Source organism: Xenopus laevis, chromosome 7L (genome assembly GCF_017654675.1).
Source record: "Xenopus laevis strain J_2021 chromosome 7L, Xenopus_laevis_v10.1, whole genome shotgun sequence".
In the NCBI taxonomy this organism is placed as follows: Eukaryota; Metazoa; Chordata; class Amphibia; order Anura; family Pipidae; genus Xenopus; species Xenopus laevis.
This window is the reverse complement of record NC_054383.1, coordinates 6,500,352-6,528,127: the sequence shown is the minus strand read 5'-3', so window position 1 is coordinate 6,528,127 and position 27,776 is coordinate 6,500,352. Positions and strand designations below refer to the sequence as shown.

Sequence of the window (27,776 nt, the reverse complement as noted above, 5' to 3'; positions counted from 1 at the left end):
TATGCCCCCCTTTTTAACATAAGCTCAATGAATAGGGCTTGTGCTGAAAACATTTTTAATAAAGAAATCTCTTTCTTTAGTTGATATTTCTTGCACTATAAAAATAAATTAAACCATCTTCACTTTACCACTTCCTGGTTCTCTATTTGCAGAGGAGAAGCTAGTTAAATAAATGATCACTCTGCAGATTCGCCCTTCATATAATAAGCTTCTCCTTCCTCAAAGCCTAACAAAGTATATGTAGCGTTGAGTTTGTTTATACGGGGCTCATCTCCCTTGAAACAAATTGTCCTATTTAAAGTGAATGGGGAGGGGGTGCTCCCATGTGACCAGTGTAGTAAGGGGCAAAATCTACCCCTCACCTATATACTCTGTGGGTCAGCTCAGATGTTTTCCTGAGATAATCTCTATTTGCTCTCCTTGTGGCCTCCTCTCTGGTGGCTCCTTCCAAAACCAGTCCCAGTTGTAGGTTCCACCCAATGTTCTCTGCTCCACTTAACAGACTGCATTGTGGGTAATCGCTGCTGTTTGCTTTGCTTGTGTTGTGATTGCTCTCTAATCCCCTCATTGTACAGTACAGGGAAAACTCTGTGCCTTCTCCACTAACCAGAACTGTAAACTATATTTAAACTCATTGACCCTTTGTATTGGTCTAGTGCAACATACAAATATTTCCCTCTTAACCAAGAATGGAAATGATGCTGGATCAGCTTGCACTGGGAACAGCTAATGCAGGGAGCAATGTATGATGGGATTAGAGAGAAAGTCGGGGGGGCTAAAGGTAAGAAATTGTGGGAGGGGTTCAGTGCCCCTTTAACCCTTTTATGTGCATCAGGCTCACTGGTACAGCACTGTACTAAGCACAATTCAGCAGGAACAGTCCCTAAGTTTGCTCATAGTCTGTACAGAGAGATCCCATAAAACTATGGCAACATAGGTATTCCTCTGTACTAAGCACAATTCAGCAGGAACAGTCCCCTAAGTTTGCTCATAGTCTGTACAGAGAGATCCCATAAAACTATGGCAGCATAGGTATTCCCTGTACTAAGCACAATTCAGCAGGAACAGTCCCCTAAGTTTGCTCATAGTCTGTACAGAAAGATCCCATAAAACTATGGCAGCATAGGTATTCCCCTGTACTAAGCACAATTCAGCAGGAACAGCCCCCTAAGTTTGCTCATAGTCTGTACAGAGAGATCCCATAAAACTATGGCAGCATAGGTATTCCCTGTACTAAGCACAATTCAGCAGGAACAGTCCCCTAAGTTTGCTCATAGTCTGTACAGAAAGATCCCATAAAACTATGGCAGCATAGGTATTCCCCTGTACTAAGCACAATTCAGCAGGAACAGTCCCCTAAGTTTGCTCATAGTCTGTACAGAGAGATCCCATAAAACTATGGCAGCATAGGTATTCCCTGTACTAAGCACAATTCAGCAGGAACAACCCCTAAATTTGTTCATAGTCTTTACAGAGAGATCCCATAAAACTATGGCAGCATAGGTATTCCCCTGTAACATAGTAACATAGTAACATAGTAAGTAAGGTTGAAAAAAGACACATGTCCATCGAGTTCAACCTTTTTTTTTTTATATAACTACCTATCTGCCAGTTGATCCAGAGGAAGGCAAAAAACCCATCTGAAGCCTCTCCAATTTGCCTTAGAGGGGGAAAAATTCCTTCCTGACTCCAAAATGGCAATCGGACTAGTCCCTGGATCAACTTGGACTATGAGCTATTTCCCATAACCCTGTATTCCCTTACTTGCTAAAAAGCCATCCAACCCCTTCTTAAAGCTATCTAATGTATCAGCCTGTACAACTGATTCAGGGAGAGAATTCCACATCTTCACAGCTCTCACTGTAAAAAACCCCTTCCGAATATTTAGGCGGAACCTCTTTTCTTCTAATCGGAATGGGTGACCTCCTGCACAATTCAGCAGGAACAGCCCCTAAGTTTGCTCATAGTCTGTACAGAGACATCCCATAAAACTATGGCAGCATATGTATTCCCCTGTACTAAGCACAATTCAGCAGGAACAGTCCCCTAAGTTTGCTCATAGTCTGTACAGAGAGATCCCATAAAACTATGGCAACATAGGTATTCCCCTGTACTAAGCACAATTCAGCAGGAACAGCCCCTAAGTTTTCTCATAGTCTGTACAGAGAGATCCCATAAAACTATGATAGCATAGGTATTCCCCTGTACTAAGCACAATTCAGCAGGAACAGCCCCTAAGTTTGCTCATAGTCTGTACAGAGAGATCCCATAAAACTATGGCAGCATAGGTATTCCCCTGTACTAAGCACAATTCAGCAGGAACAGCCCCCTAAGTTTGCTCATAGTCTGTACAGAGAGATCCCATAAAACTATGGCAGCATAGGTATTCCCATGTACTAAGCACAATTCAGCAGGAACAGCCCCCTAAGTTTGCTCATAGTCTGTACAGAGAGATCCCATAAAACTATGGCAGCATAGGTATTCCCATGTACTAAGCACAATTCAGCAGGAACAGCCCCCTAAGTTTGCTCATAGTCTGTACAGAGAGATCCCATAAAACTATGATAGCATAGGTATTCCCCTGTACTAAGCACAATTCAGCAGGAACAGCCCCTAAGTTTGCTCATAGTCTGTACAGAGAGATCCCATAAAACTATGGCAGCATAGGTATTCCCCTGTACTAAGCACAATTCAGCAGGAACAGTCCCCTAAGTTTGCTCATATCTGTACAGAGAGATCCCATAAAACTATGGCAGTATAGGTAAGTACCATGCCACATGCTTGCAAGAAAAGAGAAATGATATTCCTACGCTACAGCTGATGTGCTAAACTATTTGAAAGTGTAGCTAAAGGTTTAGCATGGTCTTGAGTCTCTTCCAAATGTGAACACGTTGGCACAAAGGGAATTATGAGTGTCACTCTGCTGCCCCCTTGTGTTTTTTCCAATTGTGCTTTTCCGAATCATCGATCCAAATTCCCCTAGCAACCATGCATTGATTTGAATAAGAGACTGAAAAATGAACAGGACAGACCTGAATAGAAAGATAAGTAATAAAAAGTAGCAATGACAATACATTTGTAGCCTTACAGAGCATTTGTTGTTAAGATGGGGTCAGTGACCCCCATTGGAAAGAATCAGAAGAAAGTAAATAATTTAGAAACTAGCAAAAGAAATGAAGGTCAATTGAAAAGTTGCTTAGAATTAGCCAGACATACTAAAAGTTAACTTAAAGGTGAACCACCCCTTTAAAACCCCCAAAGGGTACATAACTAATATGCATACAGGGTAGGTCTGTCATTATTTATTTAGCATTATTACAACAAGAAGGTGCTTCTCTGCTCCTTAAAACCAATCAAGAGAAGAAAAGTATTTTTTATATGATCTCTCTCTCTATATATATATATATATATATATAGATCTTTTTGCCATGTTGGAATAAAATACAATATTATTCAAGTCCCTGGAGTGCGCTACCATTCTTTTTGCATATATATATATATATATATATATATATATATATATATATATATATATATATGTAGAGGATCTGCACCCAGGGATATAACATAATATTATATAAAATGCATTAATAGTAGTTGAAACTGGCAAGCACAGGGTTAGTCATTATAATGCTATTAGGTTTATTGATTGGCAATTGCAGCATCATGGGAGTCTGGATTGCAACAACACAACCTGATACAGCTGTGTATGCAATCGCTTCTTACTCTGTGGCTACTATTAGCCATTTTTATGTGAAATCAATTCTGAATTTGGCATTTTATCAGTTAAAAGCGCGGCAGAAACATGGGGGCAAATAAAGCCTTCCATCATGAGTGACAGTTATATGGCGCACGCTGCAGCGATTTGATATCAGAATTATTTTATAATGGGATTGTTACACACACAATCATCCTGTTCTTGGTGTAAAGGTGCGGTACCACTCTGCTCTGCTGCACTATTTCTACAATTAAATACTAAGGATATCAGCAGAGATTAATAATACATTATTGCCAATGATTAGGCTAGCATGAAGCAATCTGAAGTGGGGTTAACCCTTAAGGGTCAAAGACAGGAACATTAACAATTACCTCTGCCATTAATTCTAGGTATATTGTATGTCAGCGATTCTTGGAATATATGGGAATTGCATGGGATCTTGTTAGACGCTCCATAAAAGCCCCCTAAACTTGCTGAGAACTATAAAATTATGGCAGCATAGGCAATGCCCTATACTATGCACAATTCAGCAGGAACGGTCACATAAGTTTGCTCATAGTCTGTACAGAGAGATCCCAGCATAGGCAATGCCCTGTACTATATAGAATTTTAGCAGGAACAGCCCTAGTTTTTCTTATAAGCTGTACAGAGAGATCCCATAAAACTATGGCAGTATAGGTATTCCCCTGTACTAAGCACAATTCAGCAGGAACAGTCCCCTAAGTTTGCTCATAGTCTGTACAGAGAGATCCCATAAAACTATGGCAGCATAGGTATTCCCTGTACAAAGCACAATTCAGCAGGAACAGCCCCCTACGTTTGCTCATAGTCTGTACAGAGAGATCCCATAAAACTATGGCAGCATAGGTATTCCCTGTACTAAGCACAATTCAGCAGGAACAGTCCCTTAAATTTGCTCATAGTCTGTACAGAGAGATCCCATAAAACTATGGCAGCATAAGTATTCCCTGTACTAAGCACAATTCAGCAGGAACAGTCCCTTAAATTTGCTCATAGTCTGTACAGATTAATGCTAGTGTTACCTTTTGCTTTCTGTGACTGCTGTTTCTAAGTGCTGGAAGATGTGCTGGAACAGGTGACAGCTGGACCGGCTGTTAATATCATACCCGTAGCCCCGTTTCCAGTATTGTTTTAGGTCATTAAGGTATTCTAGGACCTGCCCAAAAAATTAAAAAGTAGTTAGCAAGTAATTTAAGGTTTGTATTAAAGCCAAATAACACGTGGGCCGGGTTACATGGTTCTCCCTATCTTCCCTGTCTTTCATTATAATAAAACTCACATAAATAAAAGCACACAGAAACAATGACCCCCTACTTATAGCACTGCAGCCCCGACTAACATATCAAGCCTCGTAGTCAGTTTATAGAAGAACAAACTCAGAACAAACCTCTAGTAGCAAGACTCTCACGTGGGAATGCAAGCAGCCAATCAAAACGATCCATTCAGATGGCACTAGCAATATCCTGGGTGCTCTCCAGCTCACTTGCTATTTACCAGCTGTTGGTTAAGCTTTCAAAGATAGTGAACTTGAATAGATCTAGTTTTTACTTGTTGTGTAAATGTTCTTGGAACTTTGTCCCTGACACAGTCTCTGTGCCCACACCTTATCTAGACAGTTCTTGGCACGACTGATAGCCCTTTCCCATTTTAAAGTAATGCTATGAAATATATTTAATGATAAAGCCGGAATTGCATACTCACCCTGGCATCTTCTTCATCAAACAGGCTGCACCAGGGAGAATCGACAATATTCCTAATGGCCAGTTCAAAGGAGCAGATAAAAAAGGCCACTTGGATCAAATCTGTGATTTATTGGGAAAGAGAAGAAACTGACTTCAGAGTCTCATTCCATTGTATTGAATGTTTCAGCATTCTTAGTTCTATGCATACAGGCTTCTCCAATCAGAATCCTATATGCACGCTCTCCAAACACTGGCTGCCCTGGACCACGAGCCTTGTTTGCCCCACACAATCAGAGAGAAAAAGACTCAGTCCTACAACCCCTCCAGCTGCTTCAACTCCCAAAACCCTGAGTCCGAGCCAGACTGGCGTGTGTATGTGTGTGTGGGCACCAAGGAGTAATAAACATGTACAAGTAGGCACAAAGAGACAGGGCACCTGCTGAAAGCTCCTGTTCCGGCACATCTAAAAGAGCGGAGAGTTTTTGAATCACTTTCTTCATCTCTGGGCTTTGTTTGAACTTATCCACTTCATGCAGCGCCGTGTCGTTGTCTTCCACCTCCACCAGAAACTTAGGGCAGTGATCGAAAAAACGCATCAAAGTGTCGTTGATGACTGGTTCCATGTAAGTTAGTTCTGGGAACAGAGAAACAATAGGGTGACAAACTGAAAAACAGATATAGATAGAGGTAGATAGAGAGATAGATGATATGATAACTACAGTATGTATAAATATATAAGGGGGTCATATAATATTCTCTCGAATGCTTAATTTACCACTAAGTCTTTCCAGCTAACAAGAGGGCACCCATTCCGATTAGATAGATAGATAGATAGATAGATAGATAGATAGATAGAGAGTGATAGATAGATAGATAGATAGATAGAGAGTGATAGATATAGAGTGATAGATAGAGATAGATGGATAGCGATAGATAGAGTTATAGATAGATAGATAGATAGATAGATAGATAGATTATTGATAGATAATAGATAGATGATAGATAGATAGATGATAGATAGATAATAGATGGATAGATGATAGATAGATAGAGAGAGATAGATGGATCAAGGGCAAATAATAAAAGGGGCAGAGATTCACGGGAGGAGGGGGTCATTCTTCCACTGTATAGAGCACTGGTAAGGCCCCATCTAGAATATGCCGTACAGTTTTGTCTCCATCACTCAAACAGGACATTATTGTATTAGAGAGGGTACAGAGAAGGGCAACTAAGCTGGTAAAGGGAAAATCTTAGCTATGAGGAAAGACTGGCCAAATTGGGGATGTTCACGCTGGAGAAGAGGCGCTTAAGGGGAGATATGATAACTATGTATAAATATATAAGGGGATCATATAATAATCTCTCTAATGATTTATTTACCAGTAGGTCTTTCCAGCTGACAAGAGGTCACCCATTCCCATTAGAAGAAAGGAGGTTCCAACTAAATACAGTCATATGAAAAAGTTTGGGAACCCCTCTCAGCCTGCATTATAATTTAATCCACTTTCAACAACAAAAAGATAACAGTGGTATGTCTTTCATTTCCCAGGAACATCTGAGTACTGGGGTGTTTTCTGAACAAAGATTTTTAGTCAAGCAGTATTCAGTTGTATGAAATTAAATCAAATGTGAAAAACTGTCTGTGCAAAAATGTGGGTACCCTTGTAATTTTGCTAATATGAATGCATGTAACTGCTCAATACTGATAACTGGCAACACTAGATTGGTTGGATTAGCTTGTTAAACCTTGAAATTCATAGGCAGGTGTGTCCAATCATGAGAAAAGGTATTTAAGGTGACCAATTGCAAGTTGTGCTTCTGTTTGACTCTCCTCTGAAGAGTGACAGCATGGGATCCTCAAAGCAACTCTCAAAAGATCTGAAAACAAAGATTGTTCAGTATCATGGTTTAGGGCAGTGATCCCCAACCAGTAGCTCGTGAGCAACATGTTGCTCTCCAACCCCTTGGATGTTGCTCTCAGTGGCCTCAAAGCAGATGATTATTTTTGAATTCCAAGCTTGGAGGCTATATTTGGTTTCATAAAAACCGAACTTACTGCCAAACAGAGCCTCAATGTAGGTTCACAATCCACATAGGGGCTACCAAATGGCCAATCACAGCACTTATTTGGCACCCCAAGAACATTTTTCTTGCTTGTGTTGCTCCCCAAACCCTTTTACTTTTAATGTTGCTCACGGGTTCAAAAGGTTGGGGATCCCTGGTTTAGGGGAAGGCTACAAAAAACTATCTCAGAGGTTTAAACTGTCAGTTTCAGCTGTAAGGAATGTAATGAGGAAATGGAAGGCCACAGGCACAGTTGCTGTAAAACCCAGGTCTGGCAGGCCAAGAAAAATACAGGAGCGACATATGCGGAGGATTGTGAGAATGGTTACAGACAACCCAAAGCTCACTTCCAAAGACCTGCAAGAACATCTTGCTGCAGATGCAGGTGTATCTGTACATCGTTCTACAATTCAGCACAATTTGCATAAAGAACATGTGTATGGCAGGGGGATGAGAAAGAAGCCCTTTCTGCACTCACACAAACACAGTCGCTTGTTGTATGGAAAAGCTCATTTAGACAAGACACAGGCATTTTGGAACAAAGTGCTTTGGACTGATGAGACAAAAATGTAGTTATTTGGTCATAACAAAAAGCACTTTGCATGGCGGAAGAAGAACACGGCATTCCAAGAAAAACACCTGCTACCGACTGTCACATTTGGTGGAGGTCCCATCATGCTGTGGGGCTGTGTGGCTAGTTCAGGGGCTGTGTGGCTAGTTCAGGGACTACTGGGGCCCTTGTTAAAGTCCAGGGTTAGATGAATTCAACCCAATATCAACAAATTCTTCAGGATAATGTTCAAGCATCAGTCACAAAGTTGAAGTTCCGCTGCAGGGGTCGGATATTCCAACAAGACAATGACCCTAAACACACTTGGAAATCTACAAAGACATTTATGCAGAGGGACAAGTACAATATTCTGGAGTCCCCCTACTTGAATATCATGGAAAATCTATGGGATGATTTGAAGCAGACTGTCCATGCTCGGCAGCCATCAAATTTAACTGAACTGGAGAGATTTTGTATGGACAAATGGTCAAAAATACCCACATCCAGAATCCAGACACTCATCAAAGGCTATAGGAGGCGTCTAGAGGCTGTTACATTTGCAAAAGGAGCTCAACTAAATATTGATGTAATATCTCTGTTGGGGTGCCCAAATTTATGCACCTGTCTAATTTTGTTATGATGCATATTTTCTGTTAAAGGATAAGTAAACCTTAAAAATAAGTGAATGTAAAATTGATGAGGGGGCTATTCTAAGCACTTTTGCAATGTACATTCATTATTTATTTTTAATTCCAAGATATTAAGGGATACATGTACTGTCACAACAGCGCCACCTGCTGGTCATTTTCCCACCATTTTGATCACCAAGTAGTCAAGGAAGTTGTCAGGAGAAAAAGGCTGCTCTGATGTTCTTCTGCTTAGGAAAACAATTAGAAACCTTTCTCAAATCTTTCTTAACCTGAAAAACATCAGAGCAGCCTCTTTCTTTCTCCTGACAAACTTGGTGGTCAACAGTAGGTCAATATCAAACATATGGACCTATTTAGCAAAGTCTACAGCTGTATAATTGTTATGATAGTGGACTCTCGATATCAGGCTGCCCCACCACTGAGCTCCTTTAGCTATAGATATTTATCTAGTGCACTGTTGTGTCTTAGAAGTATCTTACCATTTAATCCACTCTCAGGAGTCTGAGGGAAACGGAAGTAGTCATTCACAAGGCCGCTGATAAAGGATTTTGTGCTGTCAACACATCTGTGCTTGGAGCTTGTGGTGAAGGTCATTTTGCTCTGCTTTAGTTTGTCCTCTGAGAAGAGCAAGGGGAACAAGGAGGCCAACCTATAGGCCAGGTTCCTCATGTCCTGCTCTCCTTTCTTCACCAGCTGTCCATCCATCCAGTCATCATACCACATCTCCCACTGCTGCAGTTCCTCCACCAGTTCCGACCTGATGCCCTTCTGCTTCAGAATCAAGTCGTGCATCTTCTTCATCTTCTGGATCTGCTCGTTGGTGGGATACCGGGTGCCGTGTCTGATCACAGTCACTATTTTGAGGGGGGTACATGTGTTGGGCAGAAGGTCCTGCTTCCCGATGACCAGCAGAGGGTTCTTCTGGAGAAATGGGTTGACTTCTTCATACCTCGTTTTAGTACCAAAGAAAAAGTTGAAACCAGCAGGCCAGGTTCCTACAGAGGTGAGTGCTGAGCTGCAAAGCCAGGTGCCCAAGATAAGGAGGATCTGGAAAGGTTTAGGAATGTAAGATCTGCAAGGAGCAATCAGAAAACTCATGATGAGGGTCCCACATACACCTTGGCACTATAGGGAAATGTCACTCTTCATATAGTCCTTAGCAAGAACATCCGGTTACACTCTCCCCTCTCATCTCTGTGTCTCTCCTAGAATAACATATAAGCAGTAAAAATGTTTTAAATGGCATGATAAGCAGGAATCCATAATATATATATATATATATATATATATATATATATATATATATATTAGAGATGCACCGAATCCAGTATTTTGGATTTGGCCGAACCCTGAATCCTTTGCGAAAGATTTGGCCGAATACCGAACCAAATGCTTATATGCAAATTAGGGGTGGGAAGGGAAAACATTTTTTACTTCCTTGTTTTGTGACAAGTCACACGATTTCCCTCCCGCCCCTTATTTGCATATGCAAATTAGGATTCAGATTCGGTTCTACACATTGCAATGGATTATGTGCCTCCTACTGTAAACTGTAAGGTTATTAGAAGTCACTGAGGGGTTGTTCTGTGACCATATAAAGGCACAAGGCTGCAGGCTGAGATATACAGGGAACTCTGAGTATCACTCATGTATTATAAGGGATAATGTACCCCCTACTGTAAATGATAAGGATATTAGAAGTCACTGAGGGGTTGTTCTGTGACCATATAAAGGTACAAGGCTGCAGGCTGAGTTATACAGGGAACTCTGAGTATCACTCATGTATTATAAGGGATAATGTACCCCCTACTGTAAATGATAAGGATATTAGAAGTCACTGAGGGGTTGTTCTGTGACCATATAAAGACACAAGGCTGCAGGCTGAGTTATACAGGGAACTCCGAGTATCACTCATGTATTATAAGGGATAATGTACCCCCTACTGTAAATGATAAGGATATTAGAAGTCACTGAGGGGTTGTTCTGTGACCATATAAAGGCACAAGGCTGCAGGCTGAGTTATACAGGGAACTCTGAGTATCACTCATGTATTATAAGGGATAATGTACCCCCTACTGTAAATGATAAGGATATTAGAAGTCAATGAGGGGTTCTGTGACAATATAAAGGCACAAGGCTGCAGGCTGAGTTATACAGGGAACTCTGAGTATCACTCATGTATTATAAGGGATATTGTACCCCCCTACTGTAAATGATAAGGATATTAGAAGTCACTGAGGGGTTGTTCTGTGACCATATAAAGACACAAGGCTGCAGGCTGAGTTATACAGGGAACTCTGAGTATCACTCATGTATTATAAGGGATATTGTACCCCCCTACTGTAAATGATAAGGATATTAGAAGTCACTGAGGGGTTGTTCTGTGACCATATAAAGACACAAGGCTACAGGCTGAGTTATACAGGGAACTCTGAGTATTACTCATGTATTATAAGGGATAATGTACCCCCTACTGTAAATGATAAGGATATTACAAGCCACTGAGGGGTTCTGTGACCCCCTACTGTAGACTGTAGGGCAGGGTGCAATACATGGGCACAAACTGCTATCTTTTTTCTTTTTTTGCACATTAGTGTCCTGCCCTGCACTTTTCTTAAGTGTTGGAGGTCTCTACCCTATAAGTTTGTTCACAATCAATTCAATGCACCTGGGGATAGAGGGAGACATGTGGGTCATTCAGAAATGCAAGACAGAGTGCACATCAGGCACAGGCTGTAACCAAGCCCTTGTTTACACCGTGTACCGGACTTCCAGGCAGACCCCAGACAAAAGAGCTTGTTCTCCTAATAGAGTTCTAGCACTTGCATCCAGGGTCATAGTGAAAGACCCCCTGCATTTGCCTTGTACCATTCTCTGCACCCCGTTTATGTGATACAAGAGGCATTTAACATTGTGCTCAGATGCGGTGGACCCTGAAAGCATGGTATATGCACATACCCCAAAGACATTGTAATGCAGGTATGGGACCTGTTATCCAGAATGCTCAGGACCTGGGGTTTTCCAGATAAGGATCTTTCTGTAATTTGGATCTTCATACCTTAAGCCTGCTAGAAAATCATGTAAATATTAAATAAACCCAATAGACTGGTTTTGCTTCCAATAAGGATTAATTATATCTTAGTTGGGATCGTGTACAAGCTACTGTTTTATCATTACAGAGAAAAAGGAAATCATTTTTAAAGGGGTGGTTCCCCTTTAAGTTAACTTTAAGTATGCTAAATGATTAATTCTAAGCAACGTTTCACTTGGTCTTCTTTATGTATTTATTTGCCTTCTTCTGACAAGTTTCAGCCCTCAAATAGGGGGTCACTGACTCCATCTAAAAAACAAACACTCTGTAAGGCTACACGTTTATTGTTATTGCTGTTTTTTTATTGCTCATCTTTCTATTCAGGCCTCTCCTATTCATATTGTTGAGATTAATGGTGGTTCACCTTAATATTAACTTTTAGTATGCTATAGAATGATCGATTCTAAGCAACTTTGTGTCTTCATATTTATTTGTTTTATTTGCCTTTTGATTTTTTCCAGCTTGTAAATGGGGGTCACTGACCCCATCTAAAAATCAAGTGCTTTGAAAAGCTACAAATGTATTGTTATTGCTATCTTTCTATTCAGGCCTCTCCTATTCATATTCCAGTCTCTTATTCAAATCAGTGCATGGTTGCTAGGGGAATTTGGATCATAGCAACCAAATAACTAAAACTGCAAGCTCGAGAGCTGCTGAATAAAAAGCCAAATAACTAAAAAAAACGCAAATAATAAAAAATTCAAGACAATTGCAAATTGTCTCAGAATGTCACTCTCTACATTATACTGAACGCCCGCCCTTTAAAGGGCAAATGAGATTCAATGTCAATGTCTAATATTATGCACTTGAAATTTAAGATTAAACAAGCTATTTATACCCTATTGGGACTAAATTAGGCAAATACTTGATGGAGGATCTAGCGGTACTCACAGTCAGAGTAAAGGCAAGCCAGATACTCTGTATTAAAAGGAGGAAAGGGCTCACAGGAGGAGTAGAGAAACTTTAAAAAGCCCCTGTAAAGTTCAAACTAGAACATGCAGTGCAATTTTGGAGAACTATGGAGCTTGGAGCTTGGAGAAAGAGTTGGGACACATATTCTGCTGTCAGCTCATCATATAAGAGCTGTGTGTTCAGCAATTTATTGGCTCAGCCCAGTCCATGTCAAATAGCATTACACTCTATATTTAAATAGTCACACCTTAGCATAATCCTATGGGTGTGCGTCACGACCTGGGCAGAGCCAATACCGGATTTCCTAAAAAACTTGTCTTTGTCGTGGTAATAAGTTTTCTATTAAAAATTAAAGAAAAAGTAACATAATACGCAGAGAAAACCATGTGGTAGTAGTAAAAGACATTGTCCGGGTAGCTGGAAATCCAATTCTAAAAGGACTTTATACAAATACAATATTTTTTTTTACTAAATACAAAAGATATAAAGCATACGTCAAACAATGACTGGTTTAATAAAAACAAATGTGTATGTCATAGAATTTACAATTAAAAGAACAAGGGTTATGATGCAGCGTCAAGATTTCCCTGGACAGATCAGCTTCCGACACTCGTCTTCCATGACCCCCCTGTACACCTGGAATCGGTGGTTCAACCCTGGGCAGCAGTGCAGTCGGTAACAGGTTCCCAGAGCTCCCCCGGGGGTGCTAGACCCATAGTAAACGCAGAAGATCCGGGAGTGCAGAAGGGCCATTGCACACATGATGCAGGGTTCTCTGGTCACGTAGATCTCATACCCTGTGCATAAATATGGCCCCTCCTCTGTAGTCTCTTCTGATCTCTTGCGCTTTGTCCCCTCTTCTTGATCCGCCACATTTCTCTGACTGTCACTTTGCTCAGTGTCCTTCCCGCTTTCCATATCTTGTAACTTCTCTCCACTCTCCGCCTTTTGAATGAATTGTATTTTTCTCACGTCTGCATTCTTTTCCCCAGCTATTCCCAGTTCTCCATCTTCTTCCTTGAGACAAGCGTATGCACCGCCACCTTGCTTTTGTGCCACCATATCTATGGCTACCATGCAGGCATGAAGAAGTGGGCCCCCCTCCTCATCAGTCCTGTCTGAGCTTATTGCCAAAATCTGTCCATTCCTTGGATCTACCACCACAGCTCCGACCCCCTTTCTTCCCCTTTGCTGACTTGCCCGTGCAGCCTCCAGTGCTATCCGCATGTAACGCCCAATTCTTGTTCTCTCTTCCTCGGATACATGTCTTTGGCTTTCCTCTGCACTGCCCTTTGCATGGTAAGTACTCGGCCAGTATTCCAACCACAGCCGCTGCTCCTTCTGGTTCCTTGGCGCCCTAGAGGGGACGTACACTAAGAACGGGTCACCCAAACCCTGCAAATCAAGAACTTTATCTGGAAAAATATCTGTCAACGGAGGGATTGTCCACAAATCAGAAGTATACACCTTCTTTTGTGGTTTAGCACTAACACCAGCAGAATCTGATTGGTTGCCTCCTGATTTCAGCACATCTTCCTCTTCCTCCTTTGTAGCCAGACGAAGGAGGAATTCATGGCGAGACGTACAGGATCTCACCCTTTTAAGGAAGCGTAGAGTTTCAGGGAGAGGATATTCACTACATATTGACTGAGAGAGACGAGAGATCTGCCGTTTATCAAGGACGGGGGCAGCAAATGCTGCAGTAAGAGGGGGGCTGATATATCCTGCCTCAGCCTCTCTGAGTTCTTGTTCCTCCTCCAGAGAAAGAACAGGGATAGGATTCCAGGTAGGTGAAATTCCAGGCCCATCTGCTGATGGTGCCATGAGGGAAGCTGTGTGAAATAAAACAAGTATCAGCTGGTGTGTAACACACAAGTGCAAATCTTGCCCATTTGCTTTCGCGATACTATTGCAGCAGATCAGTCAATCCTAACAGCTGATTTGTTCTTCCAAATATGTTCTGACAACAAAGGCTCCAATGTAGTAAACAGTCTTAGTGCAACTGCTGTTTTAATGCCTACTTTTACCTTTCCGACGGCATTAACTTTGTTTATTTAAAGGAACAGTTCAGTATAAAAATAAAAACTGGGTAAATAGATAGGCTGTGCAAAATAAAAATTGTATCTAATATAGTTAGTTAGGCAAAAATGTAATGTATAAAGGCTGGAGTGACTGGATGTGTAACATAATAGCCAGAACACTACTTCCTGCTTTTCAGCTCTCTAACTCTGAGTTAGTCAGTGACTATAAGGGAGCCCACATGGGACATAACTGTTCAGTGAGTTTGCAATTGATCTTCAGCATTCAGCTCAGATTCATAAGCAACAGTTATGGCCCATGCGGCCTCCCCTCAAGTCACTGATCAGTGGAAACCAAGAGAGCTGAAAAGCTGGTCTTCATTATTTATTTTTTTATAGTTTTTGAATGATTTGTCCGACTCCAGCTTTCAAATGGAGGTCAGTGACCCCCATCTAAAAACAAATGCTCTGTAGGGCAACAAATGTATAGTTATTGCTACTTCTTATTACTCATCTTTCTATTCAGGCCTCTCCTATTCATATTCCAGTCTCTTATTCAAATCAGTGCATGGTTGCTAGGGGAATTTGGACCCTAGCAACAAGATTGATGAAATTGCAAACTGGAGAGCTGCTGAATAAAAAGCTCAATAACAACAAATAATACAAAATGAAAACCAATTGCAAATTGTCTCAGCCTTCTCCTTTTATATGGTCATGCAACTCTTCTATAATTTATAATATCCTTATATTTTACAATAGGGGGTACTTTATTCACAATATAATGTTACTGTAACTGTAGCTAGGCTGTGCAATCCCGACATCTAAACCTACCTTTGTACCAACATCTAAATTAAAGGGGACGTGCACATTTTGCAGAGAGATACCAGTGCAGACAACAAGGGTGCTTAAAGGACAAGGAAAGTCTAAAATAGAATAAGGCTAGAAATGCTGTATTTTGTATACTAAACATAAACATGAACTTACTGCACCACAAGCCTAATCAAACTAATGATTTATGCTTTCAAAGTTGGCCACAGGGGGTCACCATCTTGTAACTTAGTTATACATCTTTGCAAGACCAAGACTGTGCACATGATCAGTGTGGTCTGGGCTGCTTAGGGATTGTCCTAAATGATCAAAACAGGACAAGCTTGAGTTCTGCATGGCTGGGAAGTAATGCGGGGGCTCCCCCTGCTGTTCATAAGTATGATTGTTTCCCTGCAGAGCAGTTAGGGACCGTCTGACAATTCCTATCCACAGCAGTAAATGAAGGGAGAATTTCACTACAAACAGTCAGGTTTCTTATAAAAACAGTACACATTTTTTAATTAAAGTATATTGGAGATAGATTTATTTTTTATTAAAGAAAGTAAAAATTGGATTTTATTTTTTTGCCTTTACATGCCCTTCAAGGCAAATCCATCATCACTTACCTATTTGGTGTTTAATCAGGTCTTTGTATCAGGATCAGAGGAGGAGTGAGAATGCTGGAAGAAGAAAGGAAGATTTAGTACTGGAGAGTGTTTTAAATGCAACAAAGAGACAAAAGGAAACAAGTTTAACAGGGATAACTCTATAACCCATCACTGTCAGCTGTGCATCTTGTATATATGGCAGAGGCCGCCCACTTTAATGGTATGGGTGATGTACATAAGGTTTATTTATATCTGCTGCAAGTCATATTCCCATTACATAATTACCACTCGTTTAAACTTACATTTTTTTTTCCAGCACATTCATTGTGTATGTGTATCAGTAGTATTGAAATGCACCTACCCGGATCCCTTTATCTATTAGTTTTATATGAGGGATGCACCGAATCCACTATTTTGGATACGGCCGAACCCCCGAATCCTTCGCAAAAGATTAGGCTGAGTACCGAACCGAATCCAAATCCTAATTTGCATATACAAATTAGGGGTGGGAAGGGGGGGGGAAATATTTTTTACTTCCTTGTTTTGTGACAAAAAGCCACGTAATTTCCCTTCCCGGCCCCTAATTTGCATATTCAAATTAGGATACCAATACCGGCCAGAAGGATTTGGCCGAATCCGAATCCTGCAGAAAAAGGCAGAATCCCGAATCTAATCCTGGATTCAATGCTTTATATACTTACAGTACTGCTGCCTGTGGAAGTCATTGGATCGTTTAAAAATCTGACACGGGGCTAGACATATTGTCAATTTCCCAGCTGCCCCTGGTCATGTGACTTGTGCCTGCACTTTAGGAGAGAAATGCTTTCTGACAGGCTGCTGTTTTTTCCTTTTCAATTTAATTGAATGTGTCTCAGTGAGACATGGGTTTTTACTATTGAGGGTTGTTCTTAGATCTAAGTACTGTATAAGAGAAGGAAGAGGAACTCCAGCAGTATTACTGCAAACAACTTTTTATTCCAGGCAGTGGTAAACACATGTTTTGGGTTCAATACCCTTTATCAAGAGTTGTTTGGCTTTGAGTTAACTGTTAGTATGATGTAGAGAGGGATATTCTGAGACAATTTGCAGTTGGTTTTCATTTCTTATTATTTGTGGTTTTTGACTTATTTAGCTTTTTATTCAGCAGCTCTCCAGTTTGCAATTTCAGCCATCTGGTTGCTAGGGTTCAAATTCCCCTAGCAACCATGCATTGATTTGAATAAGAGACTGGAATATGAATAGGAGAGGCCTGAATAGAAAGGTATAAAAAGTAGCAATAACAATACATTTGTAGCCTTACAGAGATATTGTAGCCTGACAGAGCAGTCAGAAGGCAAATAACTCAAAAACGATAAAATATAAATAATGAAGACCAACCGCAATGTTCCATAATTTGAAATCTGTAATCAGAAGAAAAGGGCAAATAATTGAAAAAACGATAAAATATAAATAATGAAGACCAACCGCAATGTTCCGCAATTTGGAACCTGTAAAGAATCAGGAGAATAGGGCAAATAATTTAGAAAAAAAGGTTAACATATAAATAATGAAGACCAATGGAAAAGTTGCTTAGAATTAGCCATTGTATAACATACTAAGAGTTTACAGAAAGGTGACCGACCCCTTTAAGAAAGCTCAGTCTGGGAGAAGCACAAAAACCACTGAAGTTTAAGTTTAACACAATATTTATATAGAAATGAAATCCGGCCACAAGTCAGGTAGAGTTGACAGAAATACCGCCAGTGTGTAAATAAACTAAACGCCTTCCCTGTCCCTCAGTACCTGGGGCCCCACTGGCTCTTCTGATCGCTAGAGACACCGGCGCTGCTGAATCTGCTCGCGGATCCCAATGTGAAATAACAAGCCGGCTGAGCCGCGCATGCGCGTGAGATTACCTCCTCTACTCCTGAGCATGCGCGAGCGAGACTTTCCGATGCGCTTCGCTCAGGCCTACGTTTTTACGTAACAGGAAGGCAGAATGAGGCCTGTTGTTTAATTCAGGAAGCAGATTCCAGGCGGACGCGGCGTCGCTTCCGGTGTCAACATGGACGCCGCCATGGGTTTCTGTTTCGAGGATTCGGATTTTGCGGAACCCAGGTCTCGGCTGATGGGGACAGGGGAAACCTATGTGGCCAAGCAGTGCGAGCCTCAGGTATGCTATTCCGGCTCTGACTGGTGGGTTTTAATTTAAATTAAAGACTGTGGGCCCCCAGCTTCCCTGCTCTACTAAGGGCCCCCAGCTTCCCTGCTCTACAAAGGGCCCCCAGCTTCCCTGCTCTACAAAGGGCCCCCAGCTTCCCTGCTCTACAAAGGGCCCCCAGCTTCCCTACTCTACTAAGGGCCCCCAGCTTCCCTGCTCTACTAAGGGCCCCCGGCTTCCCTGCTCTACTAAGGGCCCCCGGCTTCCCTGCTCTACTAAGGGCCCCCGGCTTCCCTGCTCTACTAAGGGCCCCCGGCTTCCCTGCTCTACTAAGGCCCCCGGCTTCCCTGCTCTACTAAGGGCCCCCCGCTTCCCTGCTCTACTAAGGGCCCCCGGCTTCCCTGCTCTACTAAGGGCCCCCGGCTTCCCTGCTCTACTAAGGGCCCCCGGCTTCCCTGCTCTACTAAGGGCCCCCGGCTTCCCTGCTCTACTAAGGGCCCCCGGCTTCCCTGCTCTACTAAGGGCCCCCGGCTTCCCTGCTCTACTAAGGGCCCCCGGCTTCCCTGCTCTACTAAGGGCCCCCGGCTTCCCTGCTCTACTAAGGGCCCCCGGCTTCCCTGCTCTACTAAGGGCCCCCGGCTTCCCTGCTCTACTAAGGGCCCCCGGCTTCCCTGCTCTACTAAGGGCCCCCGGCTTCCCTGCTCTACTAAGGGCCCCCGGCTTCCCTGCTCTACTAAGGGCCCCCGGCTTCCCTGCTCTACTAAGGGCCCCCGGCTTCCCGGCTCTACTAAGGGCCCCCGGCTTCCCGGCTCTACTAAGGGCCCCCGGCTTCCCGGCTCTACTAAGGGCCCCCGGCTTCCCGGCTCTACTAAGGGCCCCCGGCTTCCCGGCTCTACTAAGGGCCCCCGGCTTCCCGGCTGTACTAAGGGCCCCCGGCTTCCCGGCTGTACTAAGGGCCCCCGGCTTCCCGGCTGTACTAAGGGCCCCCGGCTTCCCGGCTGTACTAAGGGCCCCCGGCTTCCCGGCTGTACTAAGGGCCCCCGGCTTCCCGGCTGTACTAAGGGCCCCCATCTTCCCTGCTCTACAAAGGGCCCCCAGCTTTAGAAGGGTCTTTTGGCCCCTAGCAACCAGGTGGCTGAAATTGCAAATTGCAGAGCTGCTGAATAAAAAGCTAAATAACTCAAAAACCACCAATAATAAAAAATTAAAACCAATTGCAAATTGTCTCAGAATATCCCTCTCTACATCTTACAAACAGTTAATCTAAAGGTGAACAATCCCTTTAACAGGCAGGACCTTTTTTGGAGTTGTTTTTGGCACGCCTGTCCCACACTGGCCAATCCCCATTTCCCCCATAGCCACTCCCTCCACTGCCTGTAAATTAATTTATTTCTGGTATGTTTTTAGGCCTTTTTAATCTCAAGGTTACAGTTAATTCAGGTGCAAATTACAAGGAGCAGGAGACTATTGCTGAAGTTGACTGAGAAGTAAATCTTCATATCTGCTTCAACTATCCGTAAAGGAAAGCTTGACATAAACTTAATATATTAATACAGTGTGTGTGAGTGACTCGCGTCTGTCTATAGTAACTATTAAATTAGTCTTGAGGAGTTTATAAAAGAAATACTGGATATAAATAACTGGACTTTTCACCAATTCATGGTTCTGTGTCTTCTAACCTAAATTCTATATAATCTGCACTGTGACAATTTCCAGTTTTGGGGGTCACTGATATATAAATACTGAATGTAATGAGCCGCTCTCTCCCCCCAGTGGTTTACAGAAGAAGTGGATAGTGAAGATTCCATTGAGATTCTCACGGCACTGAAGTTCAGAGCAGATATGGCCTATAGACTGAAGGACTTTGAGGTGCAGGTTTTTTGTTTGTTTTTACATTGTTTTATGTGCGTTTGATCAGGATGGGGGGGGGGGGGTGACATGGTCTAATCCATAAAAAATCCCTTAAACCACCTACATTGTTTTTAGAGTTTCATCACATTCCAATAGGGATGCACCGAATCCAGGATTCGGTTCGGGATTCGGCCTTTTTCAGCAGGATTCGGCTAAATCCTTCTGCCCGGCCGAACCGAATCCTAATTTGTATATGCAAATTAGGGGCAGGGAGAGAAATTGCGTGACTTTTTGTCACAAAACAAGGAAGCAAAAAATGTTTTCCCCTTCCCACCCTTAATTTGCATGTGCAAATTAGGATTCGGATTCGGTTCGGTATTTGGCCGAATCTTTCACGAAGGATATGGGGGTCGGCCGAATCCAAAATAGTGGATTCGGTGCATCCCTACATTCCAATAACAACAAGGGCTGTTTACTCACATGTGTTCTAGGATGTCTTGGGCATAAGGCACATTTATTTTTGGCGAAGCGTTTCTTTTCCTTTACCCCTATGTTAAAGGAGAAGAAAAGCTACTTGCTTACGCTTACCCTGGTCTAGCACTTCTGTTCTTCAATAGATCATTGGCCCGGGGTATTGTTTCCTGAGCACCATGCTATCAATTCCTTATGCCTCATGGGTGTTCCAAATTCTAGTAAGCTGTATGCACAGACCAGAAATCCAGAAAGTTCTTTACTGCATTGAGGACCAGAAAAATGGTCAGTACATAATGCTGGGACCCACCAAAGACCATGACATACAGGGCCCGTCCCTCTAGTTTACGAGGGCCATCCCCTCTAGTTTACGAGGGCCATCCCCTCTAGTTTACGAGGGCCATCCCCTCTAGTTTACGAGGGCCATCCCCTCTAGTTTACGAGGGCCATCCCCTCTAGTTTACGAGGGCCATCCCCTCTAGTTTACGAGGGCCCGCCCCTCTAGTTTACGAGGGCCCGCCCCTCTAGTTTACGAGGGCCCGCCCCTCTAGTTTACGAGGGCCCGCCCCTCTAGTTTACGAGGGCCCGCCCCTCTAGTTTACGAGGGCCCGCCCCTCTAGTTTACGAGGGCCCGCCCCTCTAGTTTACGAGGGCCCGCCCCTCTAGTTTACGAGGGCCCGCCCCTCTAGTTTACGAGGGCCCGCCCCTCTAGTTTACGAGGGCCCGCCCCTCTAGTTTACGAGGGCCCGCCCCTCTAGTTTACGAGGGCCCGCCCCTCTAGTTTACGAGGGCCCGCCCCTCTAGTTTACGAGGGCCCGCCCCTCTAGTTTACGAGGGCCCGCCCCTCTAGTTTACGAGGGCCCGCCCCTCTAGTTTACGAGGGCCCGCCCCTCTAGCATACAGGGCCTGTCCTTAGCATATAATGAGATGTAACAAATACTAAATGATAAGGGTATAAAATAGTCCTTAGGTGGAAATAAGAAGTGGCTGATGGGGCATTGTCCTTGGTCGGGGCTCATTAGGGTCTCCTCTGTTAGTCTGGCAAGTCGATCTGACCCTACAGAATGGTGTTATGGGACTGCCCAATAAGTTGCCATTAATATGTAGATGCTTGAGGTAGAAATAGACCAACTGCCCAACAATATCTGGGCATATATGCCTGCTTTTACCTCCCCAAAATGTGTCCACCTGAAGAGGGTCGAAATGAGATACAACTGGAAAGCTTTTTATAATGGTTGCCCTTATTTGTTTCAGAAAGCTCTTGGGGATTATTGCAGTTGTTTCCTGATGTTGCCACCTACCAACATTGCAATGAGAAGGGACGTCCAGGAAAGCCGAGCGCGCTGTTTAGTTAACCTGGGACGATATACAGAAGCTTTGGAGATAGCTGAGAGTTTGGTACAGTGATTTTATATCTATATTTCTGCTCCGAAATGACCATCCCTGTAATAATGTCATTAAAAGATGTTACAACTCTGTTTTCCCTTTAGAGAAATGGAGTATTTAACACCGACCAATTGACGTGTACTCTCAACCTACAAGTCACCATATTGGATCACCTGGGGAACCTGCCAAAAGCCTTGTCCTGTTTGCAGCAGCTCATTTCTTTACACCCATTGAATCCATGGATTTGGAAGAGACTGGGGGAATTCTACACAAGGGCCCATCTCGCTGCCTCCAATCAGGCGACTGGTTCTGTGGAGAGAAATCGATTTGATTTGCATCTAGAGAGTATACTGGCAAATAATGCCCCATTGCTGGAAGGAAAGGAGCGAGAGAAGCAAAGAGACTTAAATATGTTTTTCAGAAGTAAAGAAATCTCTCACTGCTGTAGTCCGACTGGGAGACCCATAAATAGAACTGATATGGATTCTTGTAGGCTCTCCTTGTTGGAATTAGGCACCAAAACAGATCTGTTGATGTTCTCATGCGCATCTTTCATCCGTGCAAGGTAACCAGCTTATTATAGAGATGTGAGTATTTGGTTGATGGATATATGGACACTTGTTGGCCAGATATTGGTCAGACAGGCCTCCTGAGGGCCCCATACAGAGACCACTAAGTTGCTGACTGGAGGGGCTAAGTCAGCAGAATTGTTTGGCCTTCTTTATGCTACTTGATCCTGCTTTAAAATCTGGCATGGGGCTAAACATGTTAATTTCCCAGGTGCCCTCGGTCGTGTGACTTGTGCTCTGGTAAACTTTAGTCACTGTATATGGCTGCACTGCAACTTGGAGTGATATCACCCCACCCTTGCCCCCCCCAGCAGCACAATGGGAAAGCTCCCTGACACCTACACCTAGTTGTAGATATGAGATCAGCACTCAATAGCAAAAATCCAAGTCCCACCATAACTTCAGTTACACTGAGTAGGAGAAACAATAGCTTATCTGAGAGCAGTTCTATTGTAAAGTTCTGTCTCTTTCCGAAAGCACATGACCTGAGATTGCTGCCTACACACCAAAATTACAACTGAAAAAAAAATACATGTTGGTTCAGTAGTAAAATTTAGATAGAATGAATTATTTGTTATGTAAACAGTGCCATTTCAAATGAAAAACCACACCATACAAATCATGACATTCCTTTAATATGTAATAATATCCTGTGTGTTATCCATGTGTTCCTCAATTGTCCACCTAGCTTTCCCCTTTTAAAAAGCCAGAGGCTAGCCCTATATTCTATAAATCACCCTTGTATGGTGTCTGTGTAACTTACTCTTTAAATGGCTTCTGCAGCATGGCCAATACTTGCCTTCCATAAAGCTGATCTATATGCGCATTGTATTATATAAGCAGAGCTTTACAGTTCATGCATCTTGAAATGTTGTGGCTCACCATCAGCCTTCTCTACCTCTAGGCTTCTCTTCCAGTTTGTGCAGCCTCAGCAGGCCTCCTTTGTGCTGGATAAGAATCTTAAGGCCCAAGGGGAAATTGAAGAGCAGCTGAAAGTTTATAGACTGAAAGACACAATTGAAAACCTTATGGCAGAGGTGAGTGTCTGTTTCCTCTGACTTAGATTCAAATGAATCAAGATAAACCCCAGGAGTTATGGTTCAGATAACTAGCTGGTCTTGAAGATGGAGACATGATGGTTTTAATTATGGAAAATCTTGAGATCAAGCTTTTGGGGGGTAGGGAGATCAAGCACGACGGAGAGAGAAGAGACGGAGGGGTGAGTGAGGGGACAGTGATGGAGGGCTGAGCGAAGGAGGAAGAGGGAAGGGAGGGCCGAGCGAAGGAGGGGAGGGAGGGAGTAGACAGCGACGGAGGAGAGGGAGGGATGAGAAACGGGAGAAGAGGGAGGGGGCAGCAAAAGAGAGGGGTGCAGGAGAGGGAGAGGTAAGCAACAGACGGGGGAGATGGGAGGGGACCGCGAAGGCGGGGAGGGTGAGCAATGGAAGGAAGAGGAGGGTGACAGGAGGGAGGGAAGGGGAGGAAGACTGAGGGGTGCAGACTAGTGGTAGGCAGAAGACTATTTTAAAGGTAGCTACACTGCGCCCCCCTATCATTGTGCCCTAGGCAGCTACCTCTTCTGCCTACACCTAGTTCCTCCCACACTCCAAATCATACAGGCAGGTTAACTGGCTCCTGATAAAACGTACCCTTGTTTGTGGGAACTTTAGACTGTAAGCTCCACTGGGGCAGGGACTGATGTGTAGTGTACATTGCTGCCGAATATGTCCGTGCATCTTGTTCAGTTGGGGATAAAGCTTTTGCCTTGCAAATGTTTATATTAAATCTATAACAAGACTGCTTGTGACCTGCTTTTTTTTTTATTCTAGATGATGGGAGGAGATCTTTTGCCAGACCATATAAAAGATGAAGGGGCTGCCGACACAAAAATCACGCTGGCGCTGTCCGCATTCAGGATGCCCTCGGATTCCGAGTTTAAAGACAAGTGGTTCCAGAAAATCGTCTCACTCTACTCTTGCTAGAGGCCGTATAATGGGATCATAAATAGCCACGGGTGAATCTGACCCATTTTGCCTCGCTGAAAATATTCGGACTCGCGACAAATGTTTTCACCCATTGGTGTCTATGAGTCGCGGCAAAACTTGGCGAAAAATTTCACTCATCATTAAACATAAAACAGACAGCATTTATAGGCAGCTGTTGCCAAGAGAAGGATTTTTGGCTGATCACCTTCAGAGAAATCCAGTTTTTGGGACAGATACTAATGCAGCTCTAGTTCCCATTGCCGCTATACATGATTCCTAAACTTTCCAACATTCAGAGATGTAAATGACTTTGTGTAAATATAAAAGTAATGTGTTATTCTTCTGTGCCATTAAATCGTTTTTTTCTATTACTTTGTTCGTTTATTTGGCTCTCCCTCATCTAAATACTCACTGCTAGTACAGTATTCATCATTCTCACATAGATGCTGTAGGCGCGCATTTTTTCATAGAAAAAAAAACATTGAATGCTTTAATAAACTGGGAAATTATATAAATAAAGTTGTTAGAGGGCACTCCTATTGACTTCTATACAACCTCGACAGCTTTTACTTCTTTTTTTCTGGCGACTTTTCCTTTAAAGTGGTTGTTCACCTTCCAAGCGCTTTTTTTCAGTTCAGTTGACTTTTTTTTTTTTAATTATTTTCCATTATTTATTTTTTACTGTTTTTCCAAAATCCAAGTTTAAAGTTTAATGTCCCTGTACAATTTTGCAACATTGAGTTGATCCATTTCTCAGCGGCATCTCTGGAGTATCAGCAACTATTGTATCAATTCTAACCGCTGTTTGTAATGAAACCCAGAGATTCTGCTCAGCAGGGACAAAGATAAGAAATGTATCAACTAAATGTATCAATTTAGAACAGTTTACAGGGTCAGCGACCCCCCTCCCAGAGCTGCTTTAGAAGGTGAAAAATGACACTTTACACTTCAATATTGATAACTGTGACACATAGGCAATAGAAAGTAATTGGATAAAGTCTTTATTTCTGGTGATCTATCTCAAAGTCAAAGTAAACTTTATTGTCATCTCGGCAGTATAGACGAGACAACTTGGCTCCAGCTGGTACATATCACAAAAAGGCACTTAAAAATACATAAACATGAAATGTGCAATATATTGGCAGGAATTGGATATATGCATGTGTAAACCTTTAGAATTGTGCCAATAAATTAACAGTTCACAGTTCAGGTGTGTCTAGAATGTAGTGGGAGGACAGGCATTGAGTTGAGGAGTCTGATTGCTTGAGGAACAAAGCTTTTGCGCAGGCTGGTTGTTCGGCCTTTAATGCTGCGAAAGCGTCTGCCGGATAGGAGTGGTGTGAACAGTCCGTGTGAGGGGAGTGCAATGCAGGAGGCCTTTCTAGCGCTTGTGGAAGGTGTCCTGCAGTGATGGAAGAGCCGCTCCAATGATGTTACCAGCTGCTCTGACAGTCCGCTGTAGACTATACCGGTCAGCAGAGCTGGCACTACTATACCAGATGGAGATGCAGCTCGTCAGGACGCCCCTGTAGAACACTGTGAGGGTGGGAGGCGGAAGGCTGGCCCGTTTCAGACGTCTTAGGAAGTGAAGACACTGCTGAGCCTTTTTGGTGATGGAGGCGGTGTTGGTGGTCCAGGTGAGGTCATCAGAGATGTGAAGTCCCAGGAATTTGGTGTTCTTTACTGTCTCTACTGTGGAGCCGTTGATGTTGAGTGGTGTGTGAGCAGGGTGAGTTCTCCTGAAGTCGACGATCATCTCTTTCGTTTTATCTACATTCAGTTGTTCTCACTGCACCAGACCGCCAGCTGCTGAACCTCATCTCTGTACTCCGACTCGTCGTTGTGGCTGATGAGCCCCACCACAGTTGTGTCATCGGCGAACATGATGATGTGGTTTGAGCTATCTGAAACCAAGTAGTTGTTTGAAAGTGAACCACCCTTTTAAGAGAAGGAAAGGCCTATTTAATTGGGGGTGCCAAAAGTTATTTTATTTATATATATATATATATATATATATATATATATATATATATATATATACTTACCCCACACCCTGGACAGTGCTCCTATTAGGAGAAAACTGCTTCTGTACTATCTCCATTGATGACACGCTCAACTCAGCTCGCTGTCTGGGAGTAATCTTTGACTCCTCCCTCTCCTTCTCTGATCATATTAACACCACTGTCAAAACCGCTCCCCTTTTCTTATGCAATACTGCCAAAATCCATCCCTTTCTTTTACCTGCTATGGCCAAGAGGCTTATGTATGCTCTCATTCTATCCCGACTATATTATTGTAACATTCTACTAATTGGCCTCCCCAACTCCCATCTTTCCCCTCTATAGTCTGTATTAAACACTGCTGCCAGAATTCTCCTCCTCTCATCCAATAGGGTACAGGCCCCTCCCCTGTCCTTATCATGGCTTCCCATAAAACAGAGAATCATTTACAAATGCCTCCTCGTAACCTTCAAAGCCCTTCATTCCTCTGCACCTCACTACATCTCACTACATCTCATCTCTTGTCTCTCTTTATTAGGGATGCATCGAATCCAGGATTCGACCAGGATTCAGCCTTTTTCAGCAGGATTCGGATTCGGCAGAATCCTTCTGCCCGACCCATCCAAATCCTAATTGGAATATGCCAATTAAGGGCGGGGAGGGAAATCGCATGACTTTTTGTCCCCTTTCTACTCCTAATTTAGATATGCAAATTAGGATTCAGATTTGGTTTGGTATTCGGCAGAATCTTTCGCGAAGGATTCAGGGGTTCGGCCAAATCCAAAATGGTGGATTCGATCCCTACTCTTTATGCTCATGGCCGAAATACTCTGCTCCTCACAGAGCAACCACTTCAGAAATCATGGGGGCCCTTACGACAACATTTACTGGGCCCCGCCCACCACCGTGGCCCCCAAACTACCAAAAACGTGTTCAAACTTTAATAACCTGCCAAATTTTATAAAATGGGGTGTGGCCATAAAATGTCACCACGCACAGCGTGGCACAAGTTTCTGTCCCTCTTTTCATTTTCCAAATGTCAGCAGGTGTGCATACATACATACATACATACATACATACATACATGTACAGTGCTTGAATTGGAGTGAAAAAAGTGGAGGGATGCTCTGTGTGGTGAGTGTAGCGCTGTGTGCTAAAACAAGCCCCTCCCACAACCATAAGCCACACCCATTGTTATAATAAGCCTCGCAAACCAACACTTTCTGGTTTCACCCACTTTAAAGCAAAACCAT

The 27,776-nt window shown here is 43.0% G+C and overlaps 2 protein-coding genes across 6 annotated transcripts in view; one reads left to right on the top strand and one right to left on the bottom strand.

The window, feature by feature from the left end:
* The window catches only part of minpp1.L (multiple inositol-polyphosphate phosphatase 1 L homeolog), a 31,317-nt gene extending 13,266 nt beyond the window's left edge, over window positions 1–18,051 (bottom strand). The window contains exons 1-7 of one of the 4 annotated variants that reach the window (XM_018225033.2): window positions 17,904–18,042; window positions 17,586–17,608; window positions 16,140–16,193; window positions 9,165–9,890; window positions 5,858–6,055; window positions 5,441–5,541; window positions 4,762–4,895 (exon numbers count right to left, since the gene is read on the bottom strand). In XM_018225033.2, coding sequence (XP_018080522.1) covers window positions 4,762–4,895; window positions 5,441–5,541; window positions 5,858–6,055; window positions 9,165–9,783 — 1,052 coding nt within the window. In that variant the 5' untranslated portion in view covers window positions 9,784–9,890; window positions 16,140–16,193; window positions 17,586–17,608; window positions 17,904–18,042. Of the gene's footprint in view, window positions 1–4,761; window positions 4,896–5,440; window positions 5,542–5,857; window positions 6,056–9,164; window positions 9,891–13,183; window positions 14,521–16,139; window positions 16,194–17,585; window positions 17,609–17,903 lie in introns of those variants that run through there. The other 3 variants (XM_018225032.2, XM_018225035.2, XM_018225034.2) reach the window with 3 other exon arrangements.
* A 29-nt stretch (window positions 18,052–18,080) lies between these two features.
* c8orf76.L (chromosome 8 open reading frame 76 L homeolog) lies at window positions 18,081–24,894 on the top strand. Of its 2 annotated transcripts, XM_018225036.2 has the most exons (6): window positions 18,085–18,273; window positions 20,035–20,130; window positions 21,838–21,981; window positions 22,074–22,534; window positions 23,443–23,575; window positions 24,368–24,894. In XM_018225036.2, exons 1-6 carry the CDS (start codon window positions 18,166–18,168, stop codon window positions 24,518–24,520), a joined length of 1,095 nt encoding a protein of 364 aa, XP_018080525.1. In that variant the 5' UTR covers window positions 18,085–18,165; the 3' UTR covers window positions 24,521–24,894. The 2 variants fall into 2 exon arrangements, with proteins under 2 accessions (XP_041426110.1, XP_018080525.1); XM_041570176.1 differs by lacking the exon at window positions 20,035–20,130 and having other exon boundaries at window positions 18,081–18,273.
* The last annotated feature ends 2,882 nt before the right edge of the window (window positions 24,895–27,776 follow it).